The 15081-nt window shown below is 44.4% G+C and overlaps 1 protein-coding gene across 1 annotated transcript in view; it reads left to right on the top strand.

Moving 5' to 3' along the window:
- SVOPL (SVOP like) overlaps positions 1-15081 on the top strand; it is a 78689-nt gene that overhangs the window by 34729 nt on the left and 28879 nt on the right. Inside the window, exon 10 of the mRNA XM_058442340.1 lies at positions 3448-3576. Coding sequence (XP_058298323.1) covers positions 3448-3576 — 129 coding nt within the window. The remainder of the gene's footprint in view (positions 1-3447; positions 3577-15081) is intronic.

Raw genomic sequence — 15081 nt, 5'->3', positions numbered from 1 at the left:
GGAGTCTGTCTCAACCAGCGGGCAGCCCTCACCTCCCTGAGCCTGCCTCGTTGCCCCTCTTCCTAGAAGTTTTCTCTGAACGCTCCGTCCTGTTTTTGCTGACTCCACTCTATCCTTCAGCACCCACCTGTTGGATGCTGTTGACGTACTTCCAGGCCACCACAGGCTTCTCTCCCACTCATCTGTAAGTTGTTCAACTGTAGAATCATCATCTTCCTTAGTGTGCAGTACAATTCTACTCATTCAAAGACAAGATTGACCACTCGGCAGAACCGGGGTTTTATTTTGGTGTCACCTACCCTGTGGAATCAAAGAATGTCAGAATTCAGAAAGGTCCTTGATGGCCATTCATTCTAAACCTTGACTCAATACAGGCATCCCCTGTAGAAGCAGGTCTCTTCTGCCAGAACGCTGCTAGCTTCAGGCATGTGACTACTTTTTTTTTTTTTTTTTTTTTGAAATGGAGTCTTACTCTATTGCCCAGGCTGGAGTGCAATGGCACAATCTCGGCTCACTGCAACCTCCACCTCCCATGTTCAAGTGATTCTCCTGCCTCAGCCTCCTGAGTACCTGGGGTTGCAGGCATGCACCACCACGCCTGGCTAATTTTTATTTTTTAGTAGAGATGGGGTTTCACCATGTTGGCCAGGCTGGCCTTGAACTCCTGACCTAGTGATCCACCCGCCTCAGCCTCCCAAAGGGCTGGGATTACAGGTGTGAGCCACCACACCCGGCCAGGCATGTGACTACTTTATAGATTTCAACAGTATATCCCATCTCCAGGCACCCCTAGCTGTTAAAGTCTTTCCTATGTTGAGCAGAATTTTCTCCCTATAAATTTACCTGCATGTCCTACTCTGTCTCTCAGGAAGACCATAGAGCTATCTTCTCGCCATGTCATCTTTTTTTCATTTCGCTTTTTTGAGATGGCGTTTCACTCTTGTTGCCCAGGCTGGAGTGCAATGGTGCGATCTCGGCTCTCCACAACCTCTGCTTCCCGGGTTCAAGCGATTCTCCTGCCTCAGCCTCCAGAGTAGCTGGAACTACAGGCGCCAGGTGCATGCCACCACACCCGGCTAATTTTTGTATTTTTAGTAGAGACAGGGTTTCACCATGTTGGCCAGGCTGGTGTCAACCTCCTGACCTCGTGATCCGCCCACCTCGGCCTCCCAAAGTGCTGGGATTGCAGGTGTGAGCCACCGCGCCCGGCCGTCATCCTCTTAAATATATATGAATCTATGCACCACTAAGCCTTTCCTTCTCTAAGTAATGTCATTACCTTCAAGTCTTCCTCATGACAGCTGGCCCCAGAGCCATGTCCATTTTCTTCTGGACAAGCCCAGTTGGCCAGTGCCTTCTATGCAGTGCACTTTTGCTGAGAATCACACACAGGCCCCCAGGTGCTCGGGGACCAGTTAGCTTAGTAAGCCACTTGCTTCCTGTGGGCAGATTGTCTGCCTCTGTTGGTGTAGTCTAAGACTTTCTGCTGGCCAGACATAGTGGCTCATGTCTGTAATCCCAGCACTTTGGAAAGCCAAGGCAGGAAGATCACTTGAGTCCAGGAGTTCAAGACCAGCCTGGGCAACATGGCAGAACCCCATCTCTACTAAAAATAAAAATTTTAGCCAGGTGTTGTGGTCTGTGCCTGTGGTCCCAGCTACTCAGGAGGCTGAGATGGGAGGGTTGCTTGGGCCTGGTTGGTCAAGGCTGCAGTCAGCTATGATTGTGCCACTGCCTTCTAGACTGGGCAACAGAGCAAGACCCTGTCTCTCAAAAAAACAAAAAACCAACAACAACAACAAAAAGGGCTTCCTTTTGACCAGAACTGCCATCTTTCAGTAAGTCACCAAAATGACCTACACAAAGGGAAAGAGGAGAGATCACCAGACCTCTTAGACAACATGGAGTTGTTCCTTTGGCCACATACCTATGAATCTGTAAGAAAGGTGATATTGTAGACATCGAGGGGATGGGCGCTGTTCAAAAGGAATGCCCCAGGTGTTACTGTGGCAGAACTGGAGGAGTCTATGATGCTACGCAGTGTGCTGTCGGCATTGTTGTAAACAAACAGGTTATGGGCCAGATTCTTGTCAAGGGAATTCATGTGCATATTGAGTATACTAAGCACTCTAGGAGCCGAGATAGCTTCCTGAAACTCGTGCAGAAAATGATCAGAAAAACAAGCCGGCCAGGCACAGTGGCTCACACCTGTAATTCCAGCACTTTGGGGGCCAAGGCAGGTGGATCACTAGGTCGGGAGTTCGAGACCAGCCTGACCAACATGGTGAAACCCCGTCTCTACTAAAAATACAAAAATTAGCCAGTACGGTGGTGCGTGCTTGTAGTCTCAGCTACTCAAGACGCTGAGGCAGGAGAATTGCTTGAACCCGGGAGGTGGAGTTTGCAGTGAGCCGAGATCGCACCACTGCACTCCAGCCTGTGTGACAGAGCAAGACTTCATCTCAAAAAACAAAATAAAACAAAACAACAAGGAAGCCAAAGGGAAGGGTACCTGAGTTCGGCTGAAGCACCAGCCCTGTTCCACCCAGAGAGGCACGTTTGTGAGAACCATGGCGGGGAGCCTGAGCTGCTGGAACCTTCTGCCTATGAATTCATGGCATATTAAGTGCAAAAAATAAAAAGACCTCTGGACTGTTTTTAAAAAAGGGATTGTGGAGGTGTTGAAGGAGGGGACTTCTGACTGTGGAAGAGATTATGTGCTGGGAAGCTGGCATATTGCTGTGGAGGCTGGGCATGAGGCAAGAGGAAAAAGGCTACAAAATCAAAAGTGTCAGAACAACCAAGAGGGGGACCCAAACTGCCCTCTGGCCATGCGAATGTGGGGCCAGGTGCTGCTGTGGAGGTGCTTTTCTGAGGAAGAGCCAACAGCCTTGATTGCGTGAGGCGTGAGAGACGGGAGGTAGTCAGAGTTGATTCTCCAGCTTCAGTGGAAGCCCATACTGTTTTCTGCGTGCGATGTTCAAAATATTCAGCATTCAGTGGGTTGAGGGCCTTGACAGTCAGAACTGATTCCTCCACTGTGTGGGTGCTGGAGCCCCCCGTTCCTGTTACCCTTTGGTGGTTGCATGGTGGGGAGGTCCTGGGGTTCCTGGGGAGGGGGTGGAGGGGGCGCCTGCGGCAGTGGCTATTTACCAATTGAAAGTGAGAATTTCATTATGTCAACAACTAGGTTGGGCCCTGTTGGTGCAAAACTGAGTATCTGCCTGCCGTCATCCTAGAAGGGACTATGATAAGGAGAACATGACCTTTTTTGTTCCAAATCGACTTTGAATCCAACAGAATACCTGCTACATTGCATGCCTTTAAGCTGGTTACATACTTTTCCTATGTTGGGAAACTAGGACTGTAGTGTTTAGAGCAATAATAGCTGTACCCCTGGGTTCTATAGCAGTGGCCACTCTGATGTTCTTTGTAATCTCTACCCAGTTTATTCCTGAATCTGCCCGGTTCAATGTCTCCACTGGGAACACTCAGGCTGCCCTGGCCACTCTGGAGCGCATTGCCAAGATGAACCGCTCGGTCATGCCGGAGGGGAAGCTGGTGGAGCCCGTCCTGGTGAGTGCTGACCCCCGAGGTCTTCTCCCATCACCAGTGGCCACTGGGAAATCCCCTCAGTTGTGGAAGGCTGGAGGGAGGGGGGACCCTTGCTCTCTAGTCCTGTCCTAGAGGCAGGGCGATGGCCAGGAAAGATGTGAGGCTGCATTCATTTTCACTGTGAGCCATGGGACCCTAGTGAGTTACCTATCTTTGTTTTTCTTATGAATAAAATGGGAATAATAACACCCACCTTGCAGAGCTAATAACATGATTTGGCCTCATTGTCAATAGATGGGAGATTGTTTTCTTTTTTGTACGAGCCTCGTTTTATTTTGTTATGAAGGTTATAAACCTCATTACATGACTTTTTTCATATCTCTGAAATAGTTTCTATAAGGTAGGTGTTAACCTCCTTGAACATTTGGTGAAATTTGCCTCCAGAGTACTTTGACCTGATACCTATTTTGAGCGGTTGGAGGATAGCAAGACATTGTTGAGCAGAGAGTTCCTTTTTTTTTTTTTTTTTTGATGGAGTCTTGCTCTGTCATCAGGCTGGAGTGCAGTGGCACGATCTCAGCTCACTGCAACCTCCGCCTCCTGGGTTCAAGTGATTCTCCTGTGTCAGCCTCCCAAGTAGCTGGGACTACAGGAACCTGCCACTACGCCCAGCTATTTTTGTATTTTTAGTAGAGACCGGGTTTCACCATGTTGGCCAGGATGGTCTTGATCTCTTGACCTCATGATCCACCCGCCTCGGCCTCCCAAAGTGCTGGGATTACAGGCATGTCTAAATTGTGGTAAAATATACATAACATAACATTTCTTATCTTAACAGTTTTTAAATGTACAGTTCAGTGATATTAAGTACATTTGTATTGTTATGAAATCATAACCACCATCCATCTCCAGAACTCTTCATCTTAACAAAGCTGAAATTCTATACCCATTAAACAGAAACTTTGTTCTCCCTCCCCCGCCCTCTAAAAACCACTATCTTATTGTTTGTCTCTATAAAATTGACTATTCTAGATCCCTCACACGTTGAATCATACAGTGTTTGTCTTTTTGTGACTGGTTCATTTCATTTCACATAATGTCCTTAAGGTTCATCCATGTAGCATAGGTCAGAATTTTCTTCCTCGTTAAGGCTGAATAATATTTCATTGTAGGCCACATTTTGCTTATGTGTTTGTTGATAAACATGTCTACTGTTCAGCTATTGACTGATACTACTATGAACATGGGTGACCAGATAGCTCTTCAAGGCCTCACTTTCTTTTTTTTTTTTTTTTTTGAGATGGAGTCTCACTCTTGCCCAGGCTGGAGTGCAGTGGCGTGATCTTGGCTCACTGCAACCTCCGACTCCCTGGTTCAAGCAATTCTCCTGCCTCAGCCTCACAAGTACCTGGGACTACAGGCGCCTGCCACCACGCCCAGCTAATTTTTGTATTTTTAGTAGAGACAGGGTTTCACTACGTTGACCAGGATGGTCTCGATCTCCTGACCTCGTGATCCACCCTCCTCAGCCTCCCAAAGTGCTGGGATTACAGGCGTGAGCCACTGCACCCGGCCAAGGCCTCACTTTCAGTTCTTCTGGATATATACCCAGATATGGAATTGCTGGATCCTGTGATAATTCTATGTTTAATTTTTTTGAGGAATCACCATACTGTGTTCTACAGCAGCTGAACCATTTTATATTCCCATCAACAGTGCACAAGGGATCCAGTTTCACTACATCCTGGGCAGAGGAGTTTTTAAAAAACTATGATTCAATTTATTTAAAGGTTATAGTCTACTTTTGTTTATACTTTTGATTGAGTCAATTTTGGTTATATATATTATTTTTAAAAATTTTTGGCCAGGCACAGTGGCTCACACCTGTAATCCCAGCAGTTTGGGAGGCCGAGGTGGGCAGATCATGAGGTCAGGAGATCGAGACCATCTTGGCTAACACAGTGAAACCCTATCTCTACTAAAAATACAAAAAATAAGCCAGGCGTGGTGGTGGGCGCCTGCAGTCCCAGCTACTCGGGAGGCTGAGGCAGGAGAATGGTGTGAACTCAGAAGGCGGAGCTTGCAGTGAGCTGATATCGCACCACTGCACTCCAGCCTGGGCCACAGAACGAGACTCTGCCTCAAAAAAAAAAAAAAAAAAAATTTCTTTCTTTTTTTTTTTTTTTTTTGGAGATAGAGTCTTGCTCTATCATCCAGGCTGGAGTGCAGCAGCGTGATCTCGGCTTACTGCAACCTCTGCCTCCTGGGTTCAAGTGATCCTCCTACCTCAGCCTCCTGAGTAGCTAGGACTATCAGTGCCAGCCACCAACACCCGGCTAATTTTTTGTGTTTTTTGTAGAGACAGTGTTTCCACCATGTTGCCCAGGCTGATCTTGAACTCCCGAGCTCAAGAGATCTGCCCACTTCAGGCTCCCAAAGTGCTAGGATTACAGGTGTGAGCCACCGCGCCCAGCCTTGGTTATATATATTTTAACGAAAATTATTTAATTTATCTAGATTTTCAAATTTATTGATACAATGTTTTCAGTGTTCTGAATTTTAAAAATTTGTACAATAATGTGCCCTCTTTAATATTGTTTATTTGTGCTTTCTCTCTCTTTTCTTGGTCCAGCTTACTAGAAGTTTGTCTATTTCATTAGACTTCAAACAGCAAGCTTTTTGGTGGGGGGCGGGGGGGGGTCCATTCTCTTTATTGATTTTTTTTTTTTTTGGCTAATTTCCACTTTCTTTTATTTTCTTTGACTTTTTTTGTTCTAGCTTGTTGAGTTCAATACTTAGATGATCATTTATTTTCAGTGTTTTTTATTTTTAATAAACAATTAGCTACATTCATGTCTCAAGAGTAATTGTATTTATATTTCTCAACATTCATTTTTTAAACCACTGAGTTATCTGTTAGCTATGTTATTATAATGTAATTGTATTTTGGTTAAGAGGATGTTGTTATTTGGAATTTATTGAAACTTTCTATTTGTCCTCTATATAGGGACTTCTTGTTAATGTCACAGGAGTGTTTAAAAAGAATCTGTGTTCTCATTGAGTATATATGTGTGTGTGTGTGTGTGTGTGTGTGTGTGTATATACACATATATACTCATTGACTGTATATACCCATTGACTATATATACATACACACTCGACTATATATATATATATATATATATATATATATATAATACTTCTAGATTTTTGCCTCTTGAGTTAACAATTTTTCAAAAAGACAATGACTTTCTCCATTTCTCCTTATTGGCCTAACAGGGTATATTTCATAAATTTTGAGGTTATCTTTTTTTTTTGAGATGGAGTTTCGCTCTTGTCATCCAGGCTGGAGTGTAGTGGCATGATCTTGGCTCACTGCAACCTCTGCCTCCTGGGTTCAAGCGATTCTCCAGTCTCAGCTTCCTGAGGAGCTGGGATTATAGGCGCCTGCCACTATGCCCGGCTAATATTTGTGTTTTTAGTAGAGATGGGGTTTCGCCATGTTGGTCAGGCCTGTCTCAAACTCCTGACCTCAGGTGATCCGCCCTCCTCGGCCTCCCAAAGTGCTGGGATTACAGGAGTGAGGCCCCGCGCCCAGCTGAGGCTGTCTTTTCATTGCATTCTAGCATATGATTGATTTTTGTCCATGCATTAGTCTTATTACTTGAAGTATTTCTTTATCCTTATATGGCTTTGGACCTTACATTTTGTTGTTGTTGTTGTAGTTGTCTAAACTGAATTTAAGTTTTTTTTTTTTAATAATTTCAACTTTTATTTAGTTATTTTTTGTGATGGGTTCTCACTCTGTCACCCAGGTTGGAGTGCAGTAGTGCTGTCATAGCTCACTGTAGCCTTGACCTTCCAGGCTCAATCCTCCTACCTCAGCCTCCAGAATAGCTAGGACCACAGGTGTGCGCCATCATACCCAGCTAATTTTTAAATTTCTTGAAAACATGTGGTCTTGCTTTGTTGCTCAGGCCAGTCTTGAACTCCTGGGGTCAAGCAGTCCCCCCTCCTTGGCCTCCCAAAGTTATGGGATTACAGGTGTGAACCACTGTACCCAGCCGACTCTTATTTTAGATTCAGGGGCTATGTATGCGGGTTTGTTACATGGGTCTATTGCATGATGCTGAGGTTTGGGGTATGATTGATCCTGTCATCCAGGCAGTGAGCATAGTACCCAACAGTTAGTTTTTCAGCCCTTGCCCTTTCCTTCCCCACCCCAGTCTGCAGTGTCTATTGCTGTCCTCTTTATGTCCATGAGTACCCAATGTTGAGCTCCCACTTAAAAGTGAGAACATAGGGTATTTGGCTTTCTGTTCCTGCATTAATTTTCTTAGGATAATAGACTCCAGCTGCATCCATGTTGTTGTAAAGGACATGATCTCGTTCTTTTTTGTGGCTGCCTTAATCTGTTTAAAAATTTTTTAAAAATCTGTGTGCAGTGGCTCACGCCTATAATCCCAGCACTTTGAAAGGCCGAGGTGGGCTGATTACCGGAGGTCAGGAGTTTCAGACCAGCCTGACCAACATGGAGAAACCCTGACTCTAGTAAAAATACAAAATTAGCCGGGCGTGGTGGCGCATGCCTGTAATCCCAGCTACTTGGGAGGCTGAGGCAGGGGAAATGCTTGAACCTGGGAGGCAGAGATTGTGGTGAGCCGAGATGGCGCCACTGCACTCCAGTTGGGGCAACAAGAGCGAAACTCTACCTCAAAACATAAATAAATATTAAAAAAAAGTTTTTAAAAAAATCATTGTCTTTGAGAATGAAGGGCCTTAAATTCTATTTTCTCTCATGTTAACATATTGAAAGTAGCTTTGGTTAGTATTTTCCATGTGCATCTTTTTTCAGCTCATTATTTTTAATCTTTCTATACTGCTTTGCTTTAAATGTATTTCTTGAGTCCAGGTGTGAGATAGCTCAGGCCTGTAATCCCAGCACTTTGGGAGGCTGAGATGAGAAGATTACTTGAGGCCAAGATTTTGAGACCAGCCTGGGCATTAAAACAAGACCCCTCTTTACCAAAAAAAAAAAAAAAAAAAAGCCAGGCATAGTGGCTCACACCTGTAGTCCCAACTATTTCAGAGGTCGAGGCAGGAGGGTTGCTTGAGTCCAGGAGGTTGAGGCTACAGTGAGCTGTGGAGGCTTGAGCCCAGGATGTCAAGGCTGCAGTGAGCTATGATTGCACTGCTGTACTGGACCCTGTATTTTAGTAGCCTGGACAACAGGGTGAGACCCTGTCTCAAAAACAGTATCTCTTGTAAAGCTATAGGTGATTTTTTTCCCCCTTCCTTTTCCTTTCCTTTCCTTTCTTTTTTTTTTTTTTTTTTTTTGAGATGAAGTCTCCCTCTGTCACCCAGGCTGGAGTGCAGAGGCACAGTCTCTGCTCACTGCAACCTCTACCTCCCGGGTTCAAATGAGTTTCCTGCCTCAGCCTCCCAAGTAGCTGGAATTACAGGCACCCCCCACCATGCCCAAATAACTTTTGTTTTTTTAATAGAGACAGGGTTTCACAGTGTTGGCCAGGCTGGTCTTGAACTCCTGACCACACATGGTCCACCCACCTCAGCCTCCCAAAGTGCTGGGATTACAGGCATGAGCCACTGTGCCCAGCCGATATTCTTTTAATAATGAGTTGGACTCATTTACTTCTCCTGGCATATATGGGCTTCTGTCATTTATTTTTATTTATGTATTTTTTGAGACAGAATCTTGCTCTGTTGCCCAGGCTGGAGTGCAGTGATGAGATCTCGGCTCACTGCAACCTTCGCCTCCTGGACTCAAGCAATTCTCCTGCCTCAGCTGCCCAAGTAGCTGGGACTACAGGCATGTGCCACCATGCCCAGTTAATTTTTGTATTTTTTTTAGTAGAGGTGGGGTTTTGCCATTTTGGCCAGGCTGGTCTTGAACTCCTGACCTCAGGTGATCCACCTGTCTCAGCTTCCCAAAGTGTTGGGATTACAGGCGTGAGCCACTGTGCCTGGCCTGTTATTTATTTTGTATTTCTTCTTTGTGTGCACAGTTTCAGGAAGATATTTTGTGTTTCTTCTGAATCATGTCTTTCCTTTTCTCCTTGACTAACTTCTATTAGATTGAGTTTGCCTTTCCCTCCCCTGCACTTCCTTTTATTGACTTGGAATTAATGTACTTTCTTTTATTCTAGAGGTAGCCCTTAACTATTGAAAACACACATTTACAATATTTAATATTATTTGCTACCTTTATCTGGTAACTGTTTTTTTCTTCCTCCTCTCATTTATATGGCTTTGGACCTTAAATTTTTTTTTCTTTGAACTTAAGTTTATTTTTTTTTTTTATAATTTCAACTTTTATTTTAGCTATTTTTTGTGATGGGGTCTCACCCTGTCACCCAGAGGGAGTGCAGTGGTGCAGTCATAGTTCACTGCAATCTTGACCTCCCAAGCTAGACAATACAAGGACGCTAAATATGATCTTGCCAATTATCATCTTCCAAATCTCGTTTGCCCAGGATTTCAGTTACACTTTGTTCATAAGTTTTTCTAAATTGTCATTATTTTGGAGCCAGTATTTATTTAGATTTATTAACATTTTTATTGACTTTTGCAGTTTTTATTACAAATGAGTTTTTTGCATCTCTCTCCTTTCTATTGTGTTAATTAGGTTTTATTTTTATTTTTATTTTTTTGAGGTGGAGTCTCACTCTGCTGCCCAGACTAGAGTACAGTGGCGCCATCTGGGCACAGTGAAACCTCCCCTTACTGGGTCCAAGCGATTCTCCTGCTTTAGCCCCTCAAGTAGCTGGGATTACAGGCATGGGCCACCACACCCACCTAATTTTTATATTTTAGTAGAGATGGGGTTTCACCATGTTGGCCAGGCTGGTCTCGAACTCCTGACCTCAAGTGATCCACCTGCATTGACCTCGCAAAGTGCTGGGATTACAAGTGTGAGCCACAATGCCCGGCCAATTTGTTTTATTTTATTTTATTTATTTTTTTATTTTTTGAGATGGAGGCTCGCTGTCTCGGCCAGGCTGGAGTGCAGTGGCACGATCTCGGCTCACTGCAACCTCTGCCTCCCGGGTTCAAGTGATTCTCCTGCCTCAGCCTCCCGAGTAACTGGGATTACAGGTGCCCACCACCATGCCTGGCTAGTTTTTGTATTTTTAGTAGAGATGGCGTTTCACCATGTTGGCCAGGTTGGTCTCGAACTCCGGACCTCAAGTGATCTGCCTTCCTCGGCATCCCAAAGTGCTGGAATTACAGGTGTGAGCTACTGCGTCTGGCCAATTTGGTTTTATTCTTAATATTTAAATGTTAGATCTCTGTGGGTTTAATTGGGTACAAGAAACATGGTACAGATTTAGCCTTGTTACATCCACATGACTAACCAGTTGCTCTAGGGTGAGTGTGTGTGTGTGTGTGTGTGTGTGTATGTATGTACATATATAAATGTATGTGTATATATATAAATGTATGTATATATATAAATATATATAAATATATATATATTTATGTATATTTGAGATGGAGTCTCACTCTGTCACCCAGGCTGGAGTGCAGTGGAGTGATCTTGGCTCACTGCAACCTCTGTCTCCTGAGTTCAAGTGTTTTTCATGCTTCAGCCTCCTGAGTAGCTGGGATTACAGGCTTGCACCACCACACCTAACTAATTTTTGTATTTTTAGTAGAGATGGGGTTTCACCATGTTGGGCAAGTTGGTCTTGAATTCCTGGCCTCAAGTGATACACCCACCTCAACTTCCCAAAGTGCTGAGATTACAGGCGTCCACCACCACGCCCAGCCCATGATGTATATTTTTTGAATAATCCATTCATTATATATTTGAATCTATTTTTGAATAATCTGTTCTAATGATAGATTTGTAGATTCGAGTATATATGGGGATTTATTATATGATAAAGAGAACATTTCAAGTTGTTAAGAAAAGGACAGGTCGTCTGTTATTGGTATGATATGATACCGTTTTAATTATAGTATTTTATAATATACTTTTCATTTGTGATAGGGTAAATTCCCCTGGTCAAACATCTTTTTCAAAATTTTTCCAAGCTATTTTTTCAGGCTTATTTTACTAGAAAAATTTTGGAGCCACTTTATTAAGATCTACTCCCACCTTCCCCTCAAAATAAATAAATAAATTAATTAAAATAAAATCCGCTGGGTGTGGTGGCTCACATCTGTAATCCCAGTACTTTGGGAGGCCGAGGCGGGTGGGTCACCTGAGGCCAAGAGTTCCAGACCAGCCTGGCCAACATGATGAAACTCTGTCTTTACTAAAAATACAAAAACTAGCCAGGCTTGGTGGCAGACACCTGTAATCTCAGCTACTCGGGAGGCCCAAGGCACGAGAATCACTTGAACCCGGCAGGTGGAGGTTGCAGTGAGCAGAGATCACGCCACTTTACTCTAGCCTGAGCAACATAATGAAACTCTGTCTCAAAAAACAAAAAAACAAAAAAAACAAAAACCCATGAGAGTTTGAGATTTTGTAATAATGTAGAGAGAATCGGTATCTTTATAATACTGAGTATTCTTGCCCTGCTTTAAGTGTATTTCCCCATTTATTTCTTTTTATTTCTCTCAGCAACATTTTATAACTAATGTCAGTACTGCACATTAGTTATAAAAATGTATTCCTATCCACTTTGTTTTTAAAAATTATTTTATAAACGGAATTTTAAAATTATTATTTTTCAGCCGGGCCCGGTGGCTCATGCCTGTAATCCCAGCACTTTGGGAGGCTGAGGCAGGTGAATCACTGGGTCAGGAGTTCAAGACCAGCCTGACCAACATGATGAAACCTCATCTCTACTAAAAATACAAAAAATTAGCTGGGCATAGTGGTGCGTGTCTGTAGTCCCAGCTACTCGGGAGGCTGAGGCAGGAGAATCACTTGCACCTGGGAGGTGGAGGTCGCAGTAAGCTGAGATCGTGCCACTGCACTCCAGCCCTGGTGACAGAGTGAGACTGTTTCAAAAAAAAAAAAAAAAATTATTTTTCTATCAGATTCATCACTTTTATTTTCTGTGTTGTGTGGCTCACTTTTGTGGTTGTTCTCTGAAGTATTTTTATAGCTTTATAACCCTCTTAACAGCAATTGCCAATTTCTTGATTGCTAAATGGCACCCATTTTGATAGGATTCCTTGTGAATTGGTTGAAGAAGCCATTTCCCTGGAGAACAGAAAGAAGCATCTTTAACATGTGTATCAGGCACATTTGGGCATGCATGTGACCTAAACTAACTGCAAGACTTCACCATCTCCACGTGTTCATCCCTGGCTCTTGCCTACATCCCAGCTCCTTACCTTTCTCTCTCCACAGGACATTTGTTCTTGGAGTTGACAAGCGTATAAATCTCACATTTATCAAGTTTAAAACAAAACTCCTGGCTGGGTGTGGCGGTTCACACCTGTAATCCCATTCCTTTGGGAGGCTGGGGCAGTAGGGTTGCTTGAGGCCAGGAGTTGGAGACCAGCCTGGGCAATATAGCGAGACCCCACCCCCATCTCTATTAAAAAAAAAAAAAAAAAGGTAAAATAAAGCAGAATTCCTCATTTTCCTCCTCCAACCAGCTTTGTTTCCCACTGTTGAGTCTTTTTATTGTGGCAAAATATACACAACAAAAAATTTACCATATTAATTTTTTTTTGAGACAGTTTTGCTCTTGTCGCCCAGGCTGGAGTGCAATGGTGCAGTCTTGGCTCAACGCAACCACTGCTTCCTGGGTTCAAGCAATTCTCCTGCCTCAGCCTCCCAAGTAGCTGGGATTACAGGCATGCGCCACCATGCCCAGCTAATTTTGTGTTTTTAGTAGAGATGGGGTTTCTCCATGTTGGTCAGGCTGGTCTCGAACTCCCAACCTCAGGTGATCCATCTGCCTTGGCCTCCCAAAGTGCTGGGATTGCAGGCATGAGCCATCACGCCCGGCCCATATTAACCTTTTAAAATTTCTGAGACAGGATCTTGCTGTGTCACCCAGACTGCAGTGCAGTGGTGCGAGCTTGGCTCACTGCAGCCTTGACCTCCTGGGCTCAAGCAATCCTCCTGCCTAAGCTCCTGAGTAGCTAGAACTACAGGTGTATGCCACCATGCCTGGCTATTTTTGTACAGTTTTTTGAGGAGACAGGGTTTTGACATGTTGTCCGGGCTGGTCTTGAACTCCTGGGCTCAAGCAATCCTCCTTAGCCTCCAAAGTAGTTGGAATTGCAGGCGTGTGCCACTATGCCTGGCTAATTTTTTCATTTTTATTTACTTGATTTTTTAAAAGACAGGGTCTCATTCTGTCATCCAAGCTGGAGTGCAGTGGTGTGACCTTGGCCCACTGCAGCCTCAACCTGCTGAGCTCAAGCGATCCTCCTGGCTCTGCCTCCTGAATAGCTGGGACTATAGGTGCACACCACCACATCCGGCTAATTTTTTTTTTTTTTTTTTCTTATTTTGTAGCGACAAGGTCTCACTGGCCCAGGCTGGTCTTAAATTTCTGGCCCCAAGTGATCCTCCCACCTTGGCCTCCCGAAGTGCTGGGATTACAGGTATGAGCCACTGTGCCTGGCCTTAATTTTCTTATTTTTTAATAGAGATGAGGTCTTGCTATGTTGCTCAGGCTGGTCTCAAATCCTGGCCTCAAGTAGTCCTCCCATCTCTGCCTCCCAAAGTGCTGGGATAATAGGTGTGAGCCACTGCACCAGACCCTCAGTGCAGATTTTGATAGGATGAGGAAGGACAGTATCCAAGGATACTAGACATCTGGCAGAATGAGATGGTGTCACTGCCGAGGCAGGGAATGAATGCATAACAGGGAGACCAGGAGGTACAGAGAAAAGCTGCTGGTACACAGCCTTGCTAGGGCTGGCAGGACCATGGGAAAGGCTCTTCTGCCCTCAGCTCATGCTCTGTGTCTGAGATGGGTCCATACCAGCAGTGCTACCCATGCCCTGAATCCTGGCTTTCTCAGGATCCTGTAGTTGCCACGAGACAAGTGATGTCTGAGTGTCCTACACACAGGCAAGAGGTGGGCTTCCCTGGGTGTTCCTGATTGGTTGCCGAGGACATCACTGATGACAAAAGTCTTGAATCCCACTACCATCTGGCCTGCATTGTAAGTGTGAGGTGGCATGTGTTCCATAGTAATGCAAATATCTTGAGCATTCAGCGTGCCAAACCTTCCCCATATTCATCATTGTATTTTGGTAAGGTGTTCTCACTTTCTTCTGTGCAGTGTTACTGCCATTATTATATGTATCTCAAAACCTATTATAACTGGAGCAGTGTGTCTGTTCGTTTTGCATTGCTATAAAGGAATACCTGAGACCGGGTGACTGTTAAAAGAGGTTTATTTGGCTCACGGTTCTGCAGACTGTACAAGCATGGCACCAGCATCTGCGTGGCTTCTGGTGAGGCCTCAGGAAGCCTCTACTCATGACAGAAAGTGAACAGGGAGCAGGCATGTTACATGGTGAGAGAAGGAGCAAGAGAGTGCGAGGCTTTTTTTTTTTTTTTTTTTTTTTTGAGACGGA

This window comes from Hylobates moloch, unplaced genomic scaffold (genome assembly GCF_009828535.3).
Source record: "Hylobates moloch isolate HMO894 unplaced genomic scaffold, HMol_V3 SCAFFOLD_1, whole genome shotgun sequence".
NCBI lineage: Eukaryota > Metazoa > Chordata > Mammalia > Primates > Hylobatidae > Hylobates > Hylobates moloch.
The sequence above is the reverse complement of the archived record's forward strand: the minus strand, read 5'-3'. Positions and strand labels throughout refer to the sequence as shown.